This window comes from Pipra filicauda, unplaced genomic scaffold, assembly GCF_003945595.2.
Source record: "Pipra filicauda isolate LSUMZ 115617 unplaced genomic scaffold, ASM394559v2 scaffold238_size1193820_pilon, whole genome shotgun sequence".
NCBI lineage: Eukaryota > Metazoa > Chordata > Aves > Passeriformes > Pipridae > Pipra > Pipra filicauda.
Window position 1 is genome coordinate 728,564 of NW_024104352.1, and position 20,276 is coordinate 748,839.

Here is a 20,276-nt window from a genome sequence, read left to right on the forward strand (position 1 = left end):
CCAGAGGCACATTCCTGCAGCTGATGGTGCTAATCCCATACACAGCAGTGGGTGTGTGCATTATTAAGGAAAGTCTGCATGAGTGAGAGACTCAGGATCAGACCCTTCACTGAAAGATGGTTTATCTCCTGGTGCCTTTCTAAAACGCATGCGGTATTTGGATCGCTCAAAGCAAGGCACCACATTTTTGTAAAAGGGTCGAGAGAAATGCAAGCTGTAGAGATAGACTGTGAAATTTAACATGACCCTGAGGGGTGATGTTGCTTCAGCAGGAACACAGGACAGGTTACATACCTCAATGCTTGTTGGTATGATACAGCCTTTTTTCTTAAGGCAGCTCTACAGGCAGGTACTTGTCTGTGAGGAAAAGCCACCTCTCCTTGTTCCTTTTAAAGCAATGGGTATTGCAGCAGCTTTGGCGTTTTTTTTAAGAGAGACTGATGCATGCAATGAAGAAATAAGACCCCTGCCCCTTTCTTCTGCAAGGTTCAGACAGAGCTTAGCCACAAGCAATTAAAGGAGTGCAGTGCAGCAGCTGGAAACCATGAGTTCATTTGGGTGCAAGCATCCGTGTTCAACGTTTCCATCTGCCCTCAAACTAATAACAAGAGAAAATCTAGGGCACCGAGGCAGATGTTACTGAAGCTCAGAATACTCCTCCCAAAAAAGCACATGGTCTCAGTATAGGCCCAGGAGAAAGGCATGCACCTAGCAATGATGTATGCAGCCTTTGGACAGAGGAGCTGTGTGCGAGCACCAGCTGGAGAGCTGAGTGACAGTGTTTTGTTATGCAACGGTTGTGCACGACCCAAAACACCGCAAAAGCCTCTTCTGATGGCATAGATGTTTTGGTGAAATCCCTTCAGCTCACAGTAACACCTGTGTTATATTTCCATTCTCATTCCAGGCAATGACGCTTGATGGAGCTGATTTAACAACAGAGGTTTTCTACAAGAGTGGCCACGATTACCGGTTTGTGTGCCACGGCAAGGGCCAGACAGGCGAGGGCTGCCAGAACTACAGAGTGCGGTTCCTGTGCGGCAGATCTGGTATGTGCCCCATGCCTGAAAGCCAGAACAGAGAACAGCAGAAATCCTGTTTCTTCCATGACTGGCTCTTGTTCGGTGTCAGAACAACTTGAGCAATTTCTCCAAGCTAAAACTTTGGGCTGGGCTATCGACAAGAACTCAGATAAAATGGCCAAAGATTTATCTCTGGAAAAATTCCAAGCACTACCAGGGCAGTGTCCCAAAAACCCAGAAAGGTTATGGCAAATACTTGGCAAGTCCCTTTCTGTAAATTCCTTGTCTTTTGCAAAAGGATTTTGGGATAAGGTAGTATTAGTCAATCAGAATGTGTGAAGACAACAGGTTTTGAAATTAATACTTCATTTTGTAGTTATTAATTCCGACACCACTATCCCTAACCTGGTCATTAGACAGGTCATTAAGGTTCTTCAGTGCTCAGCTGGCAGGAAAAGAAGGGTGGAAGACTGTTGTTTTTCTGGAAAAAACAGTCATTACATTAAAGACCACTTGGCTGCTGTAAACAACAGCACCCAGTGCCCACAAGGGCTGCTGCTAAGTGGGTGTGGTGAAAATGAGCCACTAAGAGCTACATTTAAATTTAGTCCTGGGGTTAGTGGAAAATCCACCTGCCTGCAACTGAAGGAAAATACTTTCCTGTTTTCTTGCTTTCCATGCCAAAGCTTGTAAAAAACATGTTTGGAAGAGTTAACTTTGTTCCCCCCTTCACCCGAGGAAATAATAATTTTGGGGGCATTCCAGGCATTAAAAAATTAAATTTAAAAAAGGCACAAGAATTTTCTGATCAGATTAACTGAATTCTCCATTTTGGCTTTTCAGTGAAACCAAAGCTCACAGTAACCATTGACACCAATGTGAACAGCACAGTTTTGAATCTGGTGGATGACGTGAGCTCATGGAAACCTGGAGACAGGCTGGTGGTGGCAAGCACTGACTACTCCATGTACCAGGCAGAGGAGTTCCAAGTACTGCCATGCAGCACCTGCAGGCCCAACCAGGTCAAGGTAGCAGGTAAGGCTCTTCATCTTACTGTTGCAGTTCACAAATTCTGTTATTTGCACTGAGATGACTCCATAAAGAATTGCAAAGAATTGAAAGGTACTTGAATTTGACGGCTGGTTTTTAGATGCTTTTGGGATACATAACTCCTTTCATGCTTGAAAGCCATCTGATTTGATTCTGGTTCCTTTCTGCCTTCTCTTTTCACAGCTGACTCCGTTTTATGTCCCAAGTACAGTATTGAGTGGGAGTATTTATTTAAAAGGGACAGATACAGGTCAGGTATTTGAAATTTTCAGTAACTGCATTTGAAATACCACTTCCTAGAAAGCAGGAGATGAGCACAGCTCATGTGAAGAGTGATCTAAGGCAGGAGCAGACTGTGAGAGACTGTATGGCTATGAAGTAATGTCCAGCTGGCTGTTCTCTTAAGTTTTATTTAACAAGAACTATAATCTTACATTTTAGAAATACTGTTTTGTACTACTGAAGCTACTGTTTCTCGTTTACTGTGTCTCTAGACAGCATTGCTTAGAGGTGATGTATTAACCAAACATTTCTGGTGGCCAGGGAATTGTCCTGAGCCACAGTACTGGGGAGAGGGGGTTGGCAGCATGCTGCCTGAGCTGGTCTGAGCAGGAGGAGCAGGAGCCTTTGCAGAGCCACAGCATTTTTCCCTTGAAGGTGACTGGCTCAAATGCAGACAAATTACTTTTGATGAAAAGACATTGTAGTCCAGTAATCGTAAAGTGGTCTCCAGATACTGAGTCCAATTAAGTAGCGTAACTGTGATGAGGCACAGACTATTATCAGTATAAAGGAGCATAAAAGTGCAATCCTGGGCAGGAGGTTTACATTTCCACTTGAGTCTGTAGTCTTTCCTTTGTAGAACCATGTTTTGGCACACTGATAAGCAGAGAATGGAAATAGCACATGAACTGCCTCTTCTCTGAATAGATGAGGATTTTTTTACTTTTATACTTTACAAAAGCAAACATTATTTTACAACATAAAAGTCTGTAGTAGCTGAGGCTGTGTTTCAGAGGCAGCATCTGCCTAGTGGTAAATCATGCATATTACATTATCTTTTGCTTATACACTGACTGTTGCTCTAGGCAGAGGTTTTGTCTGCATTTACAGTAAGATCTTTCTGAGAAACCATGAGGGCACTTGGAACATCCAATGCACCAGGGAGTTCTTTCAGTTCTCTGAAATGAACCACTTCAACATTATCTCTGATGCAACTACTTCTGGAAGGTACAAATATACTTCCTTTGGCAACTGCCTCCCACAGAACTCTAGCCATTCATTGTTGGAGATGTTCATCAAGCCAAGAAAAATGTTATTCACAGTTCGAATGTATCATAGTCTTATGACTTAAAATGACTAGTGCTTTCAGAGAAGACACATTTCCAAGTAGAATATTTTTCTTGAGCAACTTTTCAAGCTATTGGGCCCAGACTAGTAGGATACAAGTCACATCATGAAGATGGTCTTGGAAGATGACCAGTACAAATAAAGATGGCACAGGAATCTTAGGCTTCCCATAATCTAATGGATCTGTGAAATTCATGTAGTTACATTTATCTTCTGCAACAAGGACAGCTAAGTTAGTTTAAGAAAATGAATAATGGGTTAAAAACAACAAAAGAGTTCATGTGAATTTCAAGTAAAGAAGCAGTGGAAACACTTGTTAAAGTAATTGTGCTCTCGGTCTCCGATTACTCTTTAGGAGAATTAGGACATTCCTTTTATTACCACAAATAACATGAACACCAGGGCCAAAGTCTCCCCTTACTTATATCCAGGCAACTCCATTGACGTCAATGGGATTTCACTGATTATATAAATCAAGGCAAAATCTAGTCCAGTTATAAAAATCACATCCAACTTTCTTTTAACAAAAACACATTCACACTAGAAAATAAAATAATCTGCCTGAATCTAAGTTCAGTCTAGATGAAATAAAACCTGGGCAAGGCTGAGCTGTCCCCTGTCTTTAGGAGCCAAGAGGTCCCTGAGTTGCTCTGTGCCCAGCCATGGTGTAACTTTATCCATTGCCCTGTGCCATGATGTGCAATTAGCCACAATAAGGACCATGCCTTAGCACGGGTTAGCTGCCCCAGCACAGCCTGGCCTTGCGGGTCTGGGTTAGGCTTGTAATCGTGTGCAGAAGATGTTCATCATGGATGTCTTGCATATGCTATGGACATATGCAAGATTGCTTTGCTTCTTCCGAGTAAAGCCTTCCACACATTTATATTACAGAGGGATGTCATTTGTAGTAAGTGGAATGGCTTAATTTTCCTAAGAGGTTTAGTTTAGCAGCTGAGAACTCCAAAAGTCTGTCCTTTGAAAGACAAATGATAAAACCATTCCTACCCGTGATGGTTTATTTCCCTTTTAATCTTTATTTTTTTTCCTTTCTATTTTTTTAAAAATGAAACGTAAATGTCAGATATGAATTACTTGAGCCTCTTAAAAGGCAGAAAACCTCTGCTTTTTGGACAGTCAATTTGGTGTGGCAGGTACTTGGCATACCAAGGTTTAATATAATTTATGTTCTCATCGTTTAATAGTATTTTAATAGACATGATTTAGGATATTGTGCCAAATAAGTCAAACTCATTAGTTAGCTCATGTCCTATTTATATTTGATACTTCCTGCTGAAACTCATACTTTCTTTACTTGCTAGAAATGGATTGATTAGAGCTTTTCAAAACAACTTAAGGGCATTAATACTTAATTGCCATCAGGTTTTAGTAGGGTTTAGTTGTCTAACTGTGGACTTTGGCAAATCTGAGTGTAGAAGGCATGGGAGAGCACCCAGGTTCTGATCTTTTGCACTCCTTTATTGGAGTAACTACAATAATGTCAACGCTGTGGTTCCCATGGGTAAATGTCATGTGCCTGAGGACCCAGATCTGCAGGTCCTGCTCCCAGTCGAATGGTCGCTCACTTAAATGGAACTTTTTTCCTCCATTTTCTTCTTTGTTTAACTTTTCTTGCTTGTAATTTTTGTACCTAGATTATTTTCTCTGTGGGAACAGATTAAAACTGTTTGATCTTCCAACTTCACAAGGTTTGGGGAGGGACGACAGTGAAGGGCAGAGGGAGGGAGGAGGAAGGAAGGAAGGAAGGGTTGTGTTGTTATGATAGAACTGGATAGTAGGAAAGATCAAGTATTTTGTCTAGTTTCCCTGGGAAACAAGTCTTATCTGCATCTTGGTTGCTCTGTATGAAGTTACTACCAATGCTGATAAGTTTCACCATGAAACAGAAATGATGAAATGCTCTTTTGTGCTCCTATATGCTCTTGATAAAGGATGAAAAAACCATTTGTGCCTGGCATAATTACTCCAGTTATCCCACATACTGATGAATCTATGATTACAAGCACACATCTCCTAAATCATGCTTATTGGGTTGCAAATACTAGAGATATGGAGTTTACTGTGATCTTGTTCATGCAGAAAACTTTGAATTAAAATGCTAATACATAGTTATGTCACAACTTCACAGACTGTGTCAGCATTCATCTGGTGCTGTAGGGATGGGAGAACTTTCTCGACTATCAAGATTCAGATACTTCTAGAGATTTAGGGTGTTCTATTTAGAAGTTGGCATCATTTTGTCTGCAACTTGCCAAAAGCTCTTTTTCTAATTCAACTCTGGTGCTTGAGGGCTGGGCAGGAAATCTTGTGAAATAGCCCTTTCTAACAGCCTTTCAGAGCTCCTTCTGCTACCTCTGGGCATTGCCTAAAAGCTGAATGGACAGAGAAATACTCAGGTTTTCATAGCGGTTCAGAAGGGTTGAGTTTGAGCCTGATTTTAGTAAATATTTGAACTGTTTGTCCACCAAACCTTAATCTTCCCATTCCAGCTGCAAGAACTTACATGTCAGAATAAAGAGAGTAAAAACCTGGAAGGTCAGAGCGGGAAAACCTCACATTTACAGAAGTGTGTCAGTAGATTGCCAAGCAGCTGCTACAGAAAGAGGGTGTAAAGTGGGACAGGAGTGGCCTTAGGAAAGACAGTGGCACTGCCATTGGAATAAAACACTAATACACCTTGCAGGAACCTCTCAGTGCTCGGTTGAAGCCAACATAGGATGTACTGCCCTCAGTCCACCCCAGTCCTCGTATCGTGCCCATCTGCAGTCTGAAGGTCCACTCATTTTAGCCCTGAAACCAAAGAGCTACTGAAGCTTTGATCCAGTACAGCATTTGAACATACACTTAATATCCATGAGAACACAAGGCTCTTCACACTCCTACAACAGGAGGTGTATTTCTGAGCTTTGCGGGACACTGGGCAGGATTCTGAAGGAGAAAGGGGATTAAGGGCTGTAACAGGATGAGTTACCCAGCATGAAACTGTCTCAAGAAGGCTTAGTTAGCTCTGAACCACTTATAAAGTTTTATGCTTTCTGCTGTGGAAAATTTAATTTTCCATGTAAAAGTTATGAATTTGAGGAATATTTATCTGTTAAGACATCAGGTTGTACTGTGTGACTCAAGGAGCTGGTCAGCTCACCAAAACCATGCTGCGTTGCCTTACAGGCTTGGGACTTATGGATGCAACAGCAAACCCCATCAAGGTAATTGAGAATAATGAGGATTTGAAGGGATGCCCTGTGAACATTTGTTGGTTATTAAATATAAACAATAGGGGCATTACCACCAGTGATGACAAGTGTTTGGCAAAAATGATAAATTTGTCAGATCTGGACTGGCATCTGCAATGAGTTGCACTGACTTAAAGATGCCCTGAAGGATTCACTGTGACTGGATTATGTGAGTTAAGCAGACAAATTGTGTTTAGCATTTCCCTCAAAAAAATTGTTTAGGAAACATTAAAAGAGCATAAGACACACGGGCTTATCCTTGGAGAGCTCAAAGTAGAAGACTCTTTAGAGAAAAAAAAAAATATATTCCAGGAGAACCTTGGTTTCACTTTATCTTCACCATACCCAGACCTTCAAGTGCCTGTTTCAGTTCTCAAAGGGAGATTTAGCTGTTTGTGTCATTTAAAGCCAAGGGATTTAGGAATGCCTGAGTGTACCTGGGAGGGTTTTCAGAGAGATCTGTCTAACTCACCAGACCTGAGCACTCTTCCACATCTGTAAAAGCTGAAATAGCTTTAAAATTCCACCCATCCCAGGTTTGATAAGGCCTGAGACCCAGGTTTTATGGCTAGGTTCAGGTATGGCAGGTTTTCCTTGAGCTTTGCACAGTTTGGAGAGACTGTGCTTTGAATTTCTTTGTTGACATAAGCATGTCCTTAATTAGTGGATCATCTATGTTTATTGTAATGTATACTTTCTTTTAATAATTACCTTGTCTTTGCCAACAACTGGCGACTTCAATAGTGACTGTCTTGAGTAATAAGCATGGAAATGTGCTCATATTTTGCTGAATCAAGACTTCCACCAGCAAGCCCACATATTAAAGAGTTTGTTCCCTGTGAATTTACATTGTGCTAACTGGAGGCACTGGTATGATACAGCAGGAAACCCAGGGTGGTGTTTTTCCTAGTCCATCAAACAGCCCTGTTGTGGGGAGACATAATCTGTGTCACTACAAGGATTTGTTTGGTTTATATTATAACATGGCACAAGCCTGGTTTGGTGGCAGGGCAGTATCTATCCATGAGGAATGCAGCAAGCCCGAGCCCAAAGGACAAGGTGAATCAGTGGCCTCTGGGCTTGTTAGTGGTTGGGCAATCGCAGCACTGGCTTTGATGCTGAAGCAGCAGACACATTCCTCCCACCTTCAAAGCACAGTGTTGCCTTTTTAATATCAAACCACTTCAGTGCCAGTTTGCAAACCCCAGGATTGGGTTTGCCCAGGGTCAGTGCTCAGGGTCTCAGATATCCTGGTTGCTCTCTGGGAGGCTCTGTGTGCCAGCTGTGAGCAGCAGCCTAATTTCAAACTTGTACTCTGCAGAGTGAGATACTCCTGTCCCTGAGTGAACTCCTTGAACTCAGCACAGAGCAAGCTCTTTATTGTTTTTGGTTTTTTTATTCCCATCACTAAACATGTCCCAGCAGGTCTCTGGTAGTGCCACATGTCTGTAAATGCACTTCATGGTACTCCTGGTCCCATGGGAGGTGCCCAGTGTTGGAGTGCTGGTTCCTTGCAGGCATGTACAGCATTCAAGGGCTCCCATGCCAGGCTCTGACTCCCACAGGCAGTTTCAGCCCCGTTGCCTGGGGAGCTTGAATTTCTGTCTGCCTTGAGGAGAGGTTTGTTTTTCAAAACTCCGTTAAAGGAGCTATTATTCAAAATCCGCTCTGACTTTGGAATGGGATTGCTTTCCATCTCTCTCTTTATCTCCAAACATGTCAAGTCAGCAAAAGCACAAAGTGAAAAACATGCACCCAAGAAGCTATATTTAGAAACTGGTTAGTCCGTATTTAACATTCCTGTCAGGGCTTACCCTGTTTTGCATGTCTGGACTGGTGTTAAATTAAATTAAATACATGCAAGCATGACATTTATTATTCTAGAGCTCAGCACAGGAATAACAAAACTGCCTATCTAATTTCACTGCCACAAATCCTGGAGATGTGGCTTCAAATAGGATGTTCTTATGATTATCTGAACTTCTTCCTGCATTTCAGTAAATCAAGGAAAGGTCAGCTCTGAGGAAAACTGAAAAATAACAACTTAAAAACAGTTTCATAAGGAACAGATTCACTCAAGGATCCAGCACAGAGTATTCTCACATGAAGGGGACTCACTTCAGTGGCTCTTTTCATGTATGTGGATAAGGGAAGCAGAGCTGCTTTTTGGATGGGTTGGGTCTGGTTTTGGCCACAAACCTAGTGGGGCTCACTGGCTTCAGGGCAACAATAGGGCCTTGGGTAAGCCCGGGGCTTCCTAGGGAGGCAACTGCAACAGTGGGTGAGGTGCAAACCCATCTGCAGCCCCTCCTTTCTGGACTGAGTGCAGAGCTCAGAGGAGCTTCATCTTCCCACTGCAGCCGAAAAGCTGCATCTCCCTGTTTGGTCATCACCACTCCTCTAGTTAACAGAAGGTGTTTTTTCACATGATCAGATTATTTTGAAGGCAGAGGTGCCAAGGCAGAAGTCACATGTCGTGGTGTGAACCTCATCCCACAACACAGCAGCCTCGGAGCAAGGTGGAGCACTCACCCTTCCCAAATCCCAATACTACCATCAAACCACACAGCTGCAGGAGAAGAGGGAGTGAATGGTGTTTGCTTATTTTTGTTATGCAGTCAAAGCATCATGGTTTGGTTAAAAACAATGCTATTTCAGTGTTCAAAATCCTCCCCTTGACTTGGCACCTCTGTTTAAGCATAAAGTGCTTTGCAGTGATAGCCAGGCTTCAGGCTTGCCATTTGTTTCTAATTAAGGATTTGAACGATTCCATGGAAATTAAATACACGCGAGTGTAGCATTCCTTAAAGTTCAGTGTTTACTTAAAGAGTTTATTACTTATTTTTACTGGAATAATACAGAATGTAGTCAGTAAGATGAACCTTTTCCCAACTGGCTTTTCTCTGCAGAAAGCTGCGGAAGGAAGGAGGGAGTAGGAATATGTTTGAATGAAATTACAGCAAAGAGATATTTTGCTTTCCAGATATCCACACTACCTGGACTTCACCCCTTTCTGGTCAGGGCAGGGAAAGCTCTCTGTGCTTTTAACTCCTCCATGGAGGGATGTGTGTGTGTGGAGGATGTTATGAGTAACTTGGCTTGGCAAAGGGAGATGTGGCATGGGGTAAATGGAAAATCCTATTGACTCCAACAATACCAGGGCAGAAGGAAGCATTGGGAGCAAGTTGGAGATGTGAGGGTAGATCTAAAATTGAGAGGTTTGGGTGGGCAGGAAGTGGGAGGTTTTACAGCCCACAAACTTGGTGAGGGGTTGCGATTGTCCCGAGCCACAGCTTCTGCAAGGCTTTCTGCCCAGTCCTGTCCTTGCTTGCATTAACAAGCGTGAAGTTACCGGGATCAGACTGATGCTTGCCCACGAGTAGTGTTGTGGGATCTGAGTAGCTCCCAGTGTCTTACTGTAGGAAATGCTGTGCTAACCTTGGGGGTTTAGACTTTTCAGTAGCTACATCATCAGTTTTTTTTGCACTGGATGTTCATACAGAGCTGATTGTAGTCCAAAATAAAAAAGTCTCAAATGTTCGCAGTCCCTTTTGAAGGTAGGAAATGTGTTTTGCCTAACAGAGTGTTAGTTTAACGCCCTGGTTAAATGAAGCAACTTAAGACCAAAAACCCCACTTCCTCTTTTGCAAATATCTCAGCAAGAACTTGGGTGTCACCTGTGTTCCAGCCTTCCCTCCTTTGAGGTGTTGGCCAACAGTTTTTTGCTGACTCGATTACTCCTTTCATTTTCACGCCAGCCACACCACAGGAGGCACAAGGGGAAACCAGCAGCATTGGCAGAGTAACCCTGAAACTGGATCTTGTTCCCTTAGGAAAAGCAACCTACCTCCACATCGGGGAAGTCGTTGACGGCGTCGACATGCGGGCAGAGGTGGGGCTGCTGAGCCGCAACGTCGTGGTGATGGGCGAGATGGAGGGGCAGTGCTATGAGTACAGCAGCAAGTTATGCTCCTTCTTTGATTTCGACACCTTTGGGGGACACATCAAGGTAGGGCTAGAGCCCTTTGCTTGCATTTTCCTCCCTCCAGCCACACCTTCACGTACCAAGGAAGCCAAGATGCAGGAAGAGAAAAATTCCTTGTGTCAGCCATTGAGCAAACAAACTCTCCCCACATTACAGCAGATCCACCCTCCTCTGCTGCCTGTCCTTTAGATTTGAAGTGCATGTCATGCCCCTGCAGACGTTGCTCGGCCAATGAGGCTGGTTATCAACCCACCTGAGATACAGTGTCAACATCCTGATCTCAGTTTTCCCCAGATTTTGGTAGTGCTCAGCCCAGGAAATTTGATTTGCACCCAGCTGGCTGAAATTTGTAGAAAACATTAAATAAAAACTGTTTTCCTTCTGAAATTAAGTTAAATGTAGCCATCACAACAGTGAGGTGATCAAAGATCACCTCTTAGCCACCATGACCCTCTTTCCCTCACCCTGCAGCCATACCCTTCCCTCCACAGAATAAATCTTTCCAGCAGACACCGTGCAACCCTTCCTATGCCTGTATGCCCTCTTCTTGCCCTCAGAAGGCTTTTGTGTTTCTTGACTGATGTTGTTTTGCTCTCCAGATTGGTCTAGGTTTTAAGGCTACCCATATTGAAGGTCTAGAACTGAAATACATGGGCCAGCAGACAATGGGACATTACCCAATTCATTTCCATATGGCTGGAGATGTGGATGAGAAAGGAGGCTACAACCCTCCAACATATGTAAAGGACACCTCCATCCACCATACCTTCTCCCGCTGCGTCACAGTCCATGGATCCAATGGTTTACTGGTAAGAAGTCTGACTGTCTACCTTAGAGATACAGGCACCAGCAAAAAAATTTCCTCACAGCATGGGTACAGCTCAATTACTGCAGGATGATGTGTTTTATTGTTAGAACCAATGTCTGACTCTTCCCGCTCTGGATATGCCAGGAGTATTTCAACCTGCCAGTGTGGCACTGGGGGCTGTGTGTGACTCAGAGTGGGCAGAACATTTTTCTGTGTGCAGCAATGTCTGCAGACCAGCCCATCTCTAATGAGTAGTTGGATCTATCTGTAGACAGAGCTTGCTATTTAAAGAGGATAATCAGAAGCTCTAAGTGTGCCTCATCTTTGCTGTAATGAAGGTTTGGGTTTGCAATGCCAGTCACAACATCAAGCACTCACAGAGCTCTGATGTGCTAGAGTTGCCCTCCAAACCAAGAAATCCTTCAGGATAAATCTATAAAATAACTGATGTTTACCAGACAAGTTACAGCACACCAGAGACATTAAGAACACGGTCAGATTCTTCCCAAATGTAGGGGTGCCTTTGTTTTTGTGGTAAGGATGCTGGACCTCTTGTTTGTGAGCAGAAAAGGACTTGTGGGTGATGTGATGGTTAGAGGCCCTCTTGTGCATAATGATCACAAAATTATAGAGTTTTCTATTCATGGAGAAGTAAGGAGGGGGGTCAGCAGAACGGCTGCCTTGGACTTTTGAAGGGCAGACTTTGACCTGTTTAGGAGCATGTTTGACAGAATCCCTTGGGAGGCAGTTCCTGAAGGGCAGAGGAGTCCAGGAAGGCTGGATGTTCTTCAAGAAGGAAATCTTAATGGTGCAGGACTCCTGTAGGCAAAGGACTCTCACCCATTCAGTGAAATGGCAGTGTATTCCAAAAGGAGAAAAGTCCCTGAAGAGGAGAATTTGTACCATCAAGAGCCCTGCTCCTATATATTAAGAGAGTTTTAAGTGGAAACATATAATTGGCAGTTGTAATCTGGATGGTCACTGTGCACTAGGAGTTCATACCTCTAAAAGTAGCAGCATTGGAAGGGAGAGTCACAGGTGTAATTAAAATGCACAGAAGTTGAACAAAGGACATTGAAATTACAGCTCCAGAAGCAGAGCAGCTTTTATCTGCTATTTATGAATCTGAGGTTTTTGGGTTTGACCTCTGTCCTTCTAAGTTTATAACACGATCCTGAAAACCTACCAGATGAACACGGCTTCTGAAGAAAAAAGACATTCTACAGCATAAATTACATAAGTCATTCAGGGTCATATGGCATCTGCCCAATCTGAAGCCACCAGTACAGGGGCTTAGTATACAATTAACGTGCAGAGTGGCAGGGCAGCACTGTGGGGTCTTACAGGGGCTCATTTGTCACACCACGGTGGGCTGTCACCAGTGGCACCATAAACACATCCTGTGGCTGCACAGAGGTTGCACAGCAGCCGCTGAGCTGCAGACCAGCTAAAGCCCTGCTTCTGGATCTAATGTGAGATCTTCATTCCCTGTTGCTTAATACTTGCCAAACCAAATACCCAGAGCCAGACATTCTCCTATCAGTCAGATGGATGGCTTCATATAAAGCATTTGGAAATAACTTTGTCTCTTGTGCTTTCTCTGGGTGACAGCTATGCCATGAGGCATCCACGGCATAGGGATCCATGTGCTCAGGCTTTTCCAGCCAAGATGGCACGATGAAATTTAGACAGGCTGATGTAGCTGATGAAAGCAACTTGATTCTCTTGCTGCCATTCAACAACCACAATTCCCTAAATGACCATCCTTTGTCTCCATGAAAAGGCACCCTAGACAGATCTTAGAATTTAGGACATTAGTTAGTCAAGAATTTAATCCCTATTGATTTTAGTTTATCAAAATGTGTGAATACTGAACTCTATTTATAATACTTTACTTGTTTTTTTTATTTTAACCTCATAATTATTGCTGACAGCTAAAAGGAAAGCCCCAATGAACTAAAACAATCTGATCAAGTTTGATCAGTTGTGTCACAGAATATGTGCTCCAAACGCTGCATCACTTAGATGTTGTTTCGTTGCTCAGATAGGCATCTGCATCAGCAGCTCCATGCCTTGACTTGTCAGGTGATCCCACCACAATCTCCTCCTCTGCTTTCTGACTCATTTCCTTCCTTTCCTCTTCCTTCTGCCCCAGATATATTCACTGACATGCACATGGTCTCTGATGATTACAATAGTTATTCTATACATTTCCTAGTTGCCTATTGTCTTTCTACTTGGGCAACACCACCTGTTTCTACATGCAAGAACATCACTTGTGCAAACAGAGATGAGCTCTGTCTTTCCCTAGGTAACATTCATTCCCTCTGAGATCAGGTGGATCCAAAGCATTCTTTGCTGAGGGAAAATTTGCCTTAATGATGTGCACAAACCACACTTTGGAAATAGCCATAAAAAATCTAGCTGGACCATTAAACCTCAGCATAGCACAGCACTTAATGATGTCCTTCACATTAAGCTGTTGAACTCGGAGGGGCTTCTTGCATGACTGTGGTAGAGTACCTGTCCAAATGCTTTAATAAGTGGGAGAGGGACTTCAGTTGTTTTTAACTGTCATTAAAGCAGGTTGGTAATTTACATACAGGCTTCCCTGCTTGCTTTGCTGTCACTTTTCTCATGGCATTTCAGAGATACTCATTCTGAAAAGTCTAGGAGAAAAGAGTATCCAGTTATTCCTGATGACAGCTGTTTTTCTGTGAGTCTGTACAGTCTGCTAGAAGTTGCTGTCTCGACATTAGCTCACTTCATTGATGGGTTATTCTGCACTTGTCTGCAAATCCATATTATCTGGAAGGCACAGAGGGTCCTTCTGGAAATAAATCTTTAGAAATTATTTTCTCACCATAATTAGTGTTTTAAAATGCAATGATTACCCAATCTTTTCTTTAGTATGTTGGCCAAAAAAACCACCTTGTTACACCACTGCAATCCCAGGGATGAAACTTTACTCTGATTCCTACTCTCTCCACTGGATCCCAGTGTGGAAGCTAAAATAGAAACACCCATTGGGAAAGGAAGTTCATTGGGGATCAATAAATAGTCTGGCAGGATGCAGGGGAGAGCTGAAATTCATGGATTAAGAGTCTGAGCCATCAAACAGCTTCAGTGGTATCTGCTTTTACTAATCCAGCTATAATTCGCAGCAATGTTTTGCCATGGAAGGGCATTATCTGGCCCTAAATTACTCATGGTTAATGTAAGATTATGGACTATTAGCAAGGTTTTGATCAAATAAAAAATTAAATACATTAGAAAAGTGATTTTGGAACAAGCATCTCATTTACTATCCAAATGTTTCAGTACTGGGCTTGTGCATGAAAGCATGCCCAGGAAGCCAAGTCAGGGCTGACCGAGAGGTGAGATACGGGGAATTAATTAATCAAAGAGAGGGTGAAAAATGCCTAAGGGACCAGGTCCCTGGCTGATAACTCCTGTTGTTCTGTGGACTTCCAGGGATGAGTTAGGAGAACAGCAGGCATTTGCTGGCTCTGAGCCCCTCTGCCAGTGCACACACCTCTCTCTGCTTCCCCCCTCTGTCACCCTACTGGGAGATGTGTTCCCCTGTGATGGTACTCCCAGTGCACATAGGTGGGCTTTGCCCCAGCTGAGTCTGGTCACTGCAGGTGTTCATGGCCCAGCCCTGGTGCTGTGCTGTGCTGCCTGGAAAGATAAATGGCCGAAGGGGCAAACCTTTCTCTACAGAAACTGCTACTGTCATCTGAATGTTGTGACACCATTACTTATGTGTCTTTTCAGTATTACTGTTCTGTGAGAGAAAGCTAATAGCATTTGGTGGCAGTTTCTGTGGAATTCTGACATCTCTGTAGTTAAAAGACTTTCTGTAAAATCTATCATTTTATTAGATATGGGAAGTTAGCAGTAAATTTCAGTGAGGTAGTTTGAAGGAATGCACTACTTTGCAGGTCATTTTAGCTGTGTTTAATTTACTGTGATGACTCGTGTTCTGAGATTTGAGTATTTACACTGGAGCACGGATGATACATAATAGAAGTCTGTGTGGATGTAAGCTAGTAATAGATTTGGCAGGAAAAGTGTTTTCTCTTATGTGAAAACATATTTGTAATAATTTCAACACTAATCCTGGGATTTTATTTGAAATTGGTTCTCCTTGCCTTGAGAATGAGGCATGAAGGTGACAAAGGAGTCTGAGACCTGTTTACAAAAGTAATTCAAGCACTTGAACATCTAGGTCTCTCAATGACATTGTGATGAACAGGTCTTCCATCTAGTTTAATATTGTCTTTTGCCCCTTGACAATTGCTGTTTCATCAGAAGCAGGTAGAAAGGTTTCCTGAGTCCAGGGTGATTGATGGGTGATGACTGATGGGAACAGCAAGGAAAGAGCCCAGGAGATCCAGACCTTCACCTGGTCAGTGGAGACCTGAAATTAATTTTCCATATCCCAGACACATCCACAAACAACTAACTTGCTGGACACACTTGCTGTGTGTCCAGGGGCTGTTGTTTCCCACCCAGTCCCAACCTTGGGCTTCAAATTCACGTATCTTCTCCTGAAATTGTTTTCTCAGACCTTCCAGTGGTGTGATGGGTATTGTTTTGTCCAGCCAATGGTGTCCCAATGTTAACAACATGCAAACCAAACCCAGAACAGCGCTGATTAACACCAGCTGATTTGTCTCAGGGTCAAGTAAAGCTTCTGTCAACAACTTGGAAAAAAGGATCAGGTCAAACCCAAAACAAGCCAGCCTGTCTGGAAAATAACTTGCCGCCTCTCTGATAGCCTGAAAAAATATTCTTTCAGCTCAGCTGCATTTTTCAGTTGCATTTTGCGTAGCTGCTCATGCAATTCCACATGAAGATGAATTAGCCCAGATGTGATTTCAACATCTAATGGCTTCCCCCACCCCACGTTTTTTTCAGCCTCATGCTAAGAAAGTCTCTGATTTCACAGGCCAACAAAAGAATGGAACGAGCATTTCCTAGGTGATGACAAATTCTAGTTAAGTTTTGGAGTTATTGCTTAGACTATAAGCTCTTAAGGGCAGAGAGTGATCTTCCTTTTAATTTTGCCTATAGATCCTGAGCTCAGAAGGGTACTGGGGCTCCTATGTGCCATCACCGCAAAGTTTGTTTTAATTACACAGTGGCTGAAGCATGAAGCCTAAACACTGACCTTTGTTTTGTGCGTGCAGGTGAAGGATGTGGTGGGTTATGATGCACTGGGCCATTGCTTTTTTACGGAGGACGGACCAGAAGAGCGCAACACGTTTGATCACTGCCTTGGACTCCTTGTTAAACCCAGCACGCTGCTCCCCTCCGACAGGGACAGCAGGATGTGCAAGCTGATCACAGAGGGAGCTTACCCAGGGTACATCCCCAAACCCAGGCAGGACTGTAGGTGAGTGGGAGCCTTCCTTTTTGTCTTCCTTCTCTTTGTAGGACTTAGCCATAGCAGATGGCATTGTATATGTGATTATGTAATCATCTGTAGGGCTCTGGGCTGTATGTCCCAAAGCTGGGAGAGCAGTTTCCTTGAGGTCTTTATCCTTGTACTATTCAGATGCCTACACACCTAGAGCATACTTAACATTTTTTGCATAAAGGCCATTGGGATGGTTCCTACCTCAGATACTGAAAATCTTTCTTTCAAAGTAAGCAGTGATGCCATGTGTCTTATGGAGTCTTGAACCCAATGGCTCAGCCAAAAGTTGCTGAGTTCAGAATGGGCTGTGTACTCATCCCAAATGGCAGCTGATTTTGGAAAGATTCACATTGATTCAGAAGTTGTTATTTGTGAAGAATAGATACTGTTTAACGGTACAGCATTGATATTATGCATTTGTTTGGCACAGTCTGCCCAAACTCTGAAGTGAAACCAGAGTGATATAATAAATGCAGTTTAGCATCAAATTGGAGCTTGACAGTATAAGATCAAAGACTGTGTACATCCCTTGGATCTCTCTTCTGTACATGAGCTCATGAAAATGTTTCCATGAGAACTCCTGGAAACTTTCATTTGCCACAAACAATCTATTAAACTTGAAAAATGCCAAATGTCTTTCATCTCCCTTTTTGCAAGATCCTTTCCTCTAAGTGTCCTTGCGGATCTGTCAAATAGAAACATTTGCAATAAGAAGAGCTTTTGCAAATTCTTTTTGCAGTTTTTTGGCCTTGCAGTGTCAGGTGAAAAATCAGGTGAGATACAGAAGAAACACAATCAACCTGGCTACAGAGTTAAGCATTCGATTTTTTTCTTGGGGGAATTCATGGATTCTTCATTGTCAGTAATTTTAAAGCACAAGTTAGAGAAATGCCCATCACAAATAAAAATGTGGTTGTAGTTAGTCTTGTCAAAAGGCAGGGTATGGACTCACTGAGCCTCTGAAGGCTACTCTAGCCTTTCTTTCCATAGTTTTCCAGTGGGTTTTCTGCCCCAAAATCAAGGTCAACCTGAGAATATGATTTCATTGCTAATTACTAACTGTTTAGGGAACCTGCTCATTTTGATGCATATCAGGCAGCTAATTAGGTTTCTTTTTCTTCCCCTGTGCCCCAGACTCTTCTTAAGAAAGTACTAGGCTCTGAAAGTCAAACCTGTGTGTTTAGCAGCTAGGCAAGCACATCCCCAGCTGGAGTGCAGGGAGCATAGCAAGAGATCTGGAGCAGATCTGTGGAACCACATTGTTTTCAGAGTGTTTTCCATTAGAAGCTGGACATCAAACTTGCCTGTAAAGGGTTTAAAATTGATGGTGGATCAATCTTGTGGACAAGACCCCTGTGCAACAACATGGGAGGTCTTTCACAATGAAGATTTGTCTTGAGACAACAGAGCATTGGTGCTGTGCTGAAGCTACTGGGAGACAGGAACACTTCTGCCTGTAGTCCAGATTTTGCTCCAGAAATTTATTCAGCTGTAGTTGCAGGGGGAAGGGATCTACACTAACAAAACCCTCAAGTTTCTGACCCTTCAACAGTCAATGAGAAAGGCTGTGAAGCCATACTTCCATCCTGAAAATGAGACAGCTAGAAGCTGATTGATGCCTAACAGCTACAATTCTTCAGGGGATTTCTTTTACTTGAAAATACTCTCAATCTGTTGAGACTGTATCAGTATCATCCATTCTGTCCTCAGAACAAACTGGGGTTTTGTCCAAACAAACATATTGTTAACTTTTTAGTTTGGCAAAGGAAAGAGATGAATTCATGCAATGCTCTTTTTCACATCTGTGTTTGTTTATAAAATACACTTAATGTCTCCATTCATAAAATAGGGTTAATCAGCCATTGTGCTAATTTTCCACTGACAATTCTTTTAATAGTCAGAGGGATATATTTTGTGCCATTTTGAAGACTGTTATATGAATATGTGCATTCTAATGGAAAGGTATTATGGTACTTTGATCTGACATGTGTTCCTTTATAAAAGGATTCAAGGTCTGACCAGAAAAGCAGCTTGTTTTGCATGGGGTTCATCCAGCTTGCAAGTGCACAAGTGCACTAACACTATCCCTGGGGCAGTGGCCAAGGCACCCAGCACAGGGACGTTGGATGAGCACTGGCTGTGGCTCCATCAGCTTGGAAGACACAGACAGGCAGCCACTTCCAGGAATTAAGACAATAGGATTGTGCCAAATGACACAATAACCTGCCCAATCCATATGGCTCTGAGGAACAGGATTGAGCTGAAGGACAGGTCACTGTGAAAATACTCTGTCCTTGCCCTCGCCCTTGCCTATGCAGCAGGAGGTAGTCTATAAATAATCCAAACTTGTTTTTTTTCTGGGCCAGTCATAGGCCCAAAATAGAAAAAATTTGCTGTGTTTTGATGTTAAAGTCGCACAAACAGAACTCCATCAGCAGAATCAGTTGGCCTTAAGCCCCTGTGAACACCCTCATGACAAGATTAAAATAGACATAAGGGTTCCCTAGGTTCATCCTTTGCAGGAGGGTGAATCTCACCCATCCAATTTAGGGGGCCAATCTGCTGGCTGTAAGTGCTGGGTGTTTTCCATGGCTGTTGGTTAATGAATGCTGTATGTCACAGGATGGACAGTGATGGATTGGTCTTTCCTCTTTAATGGGAATCTTTCAATTAAGAGTCTTTTATGTGCATTAGACAAATGAAGTCCTTCTGTTCCAAAAGGAACGTTCAGGAGAGTGGGAGCAAATAAAGTTAATGAATCACAGCAACTCTTGGCAAAGACAGGTACTGGGGTACACTTGGAAAGCCATTAAGAGGCAATTCATTGGGTCCCTTGATTAAATAAGTCTCTAATGAACCTGAGGGTTTACTTGGGGGCAAAGTTCTTTTCTGTGACTTGTGCAACAACATATTTACTTTATCATAAAACATGATTGACATCTGACAGCTTCATAGCTTGGAATTGCAGTCAAAATTCCTCATTTAATACTTGGTGTTTTAAGAGATAAGGCCATGCTCTCTGTCAAACCACAGAGGACAGAAGGAATGAGAAGAGAAAGAAAAAACATTCCTTTTGCCCTCTGGGAAGGACCCCTTATCTGTGGTACTGGCCCTGCCTGTAATGGAGGAGTTGATGGGTGACTCTGGTGTGTGCTCAAAGTGTCATTCTCATGTTATTCTTTGTTTTCCTGACCTGCAGTGCTGTATCCACCTTCTGGATAGCAAACCCACACAACAACCTTATAAACTGTGCAGCTGCTGGATCTGAGGTGAGTGCACAAGTTTCTTATTTGGTAATAGCTCAGGCCAGTTAAAGCCCTGCAAGGCTGAGGGAGGCTCTTGCTGGAATAAAACTTGCTTCTGTAACACAGACATTTTTAAAACT

The 20,276-nt window shown here is 42.9% G+C and overlaps 1 protein-coding gene across 1 annotated transcript in view; it reads left to right on the forward strand.

Annotated features, from left to right (window-relative positions):
* The window catches only part of LOC114001204 (cell migration inducing hyaluronidase 1), a 109,517-nt gene that overhangs the window by 67,217 nt on the left and 22,024 nt on the right, over window positions 1–20,276 (forward strand). The window contains exons 10-15 of the mRNA XM_027746190.2: window positions 908–1,049; window positions 1,866–2,057; window positions 10,507–10,682; window positions 11,258–11,467; window positions 16,662–16,867; window positions 20,091–20,160. Of these exons, the coding sequence (XP_027601991.1) occupies window positions 908–1,049; window positions 1,866–2,057; window positions 10,507–10,682; window positions 11,258–11,467; window positions 16,662–16,867; window positions 20,091–20,160 (996 nt within the window). The remainder of the gene's footprint in view (window positions 1–907; window positions 1,050–1,865; window positions 2,058–10,506; window positions 10,683–11,257; window positions 11,468–16,661; window positions 16,868–20,090; window positions 20,161–20,276) is intronic.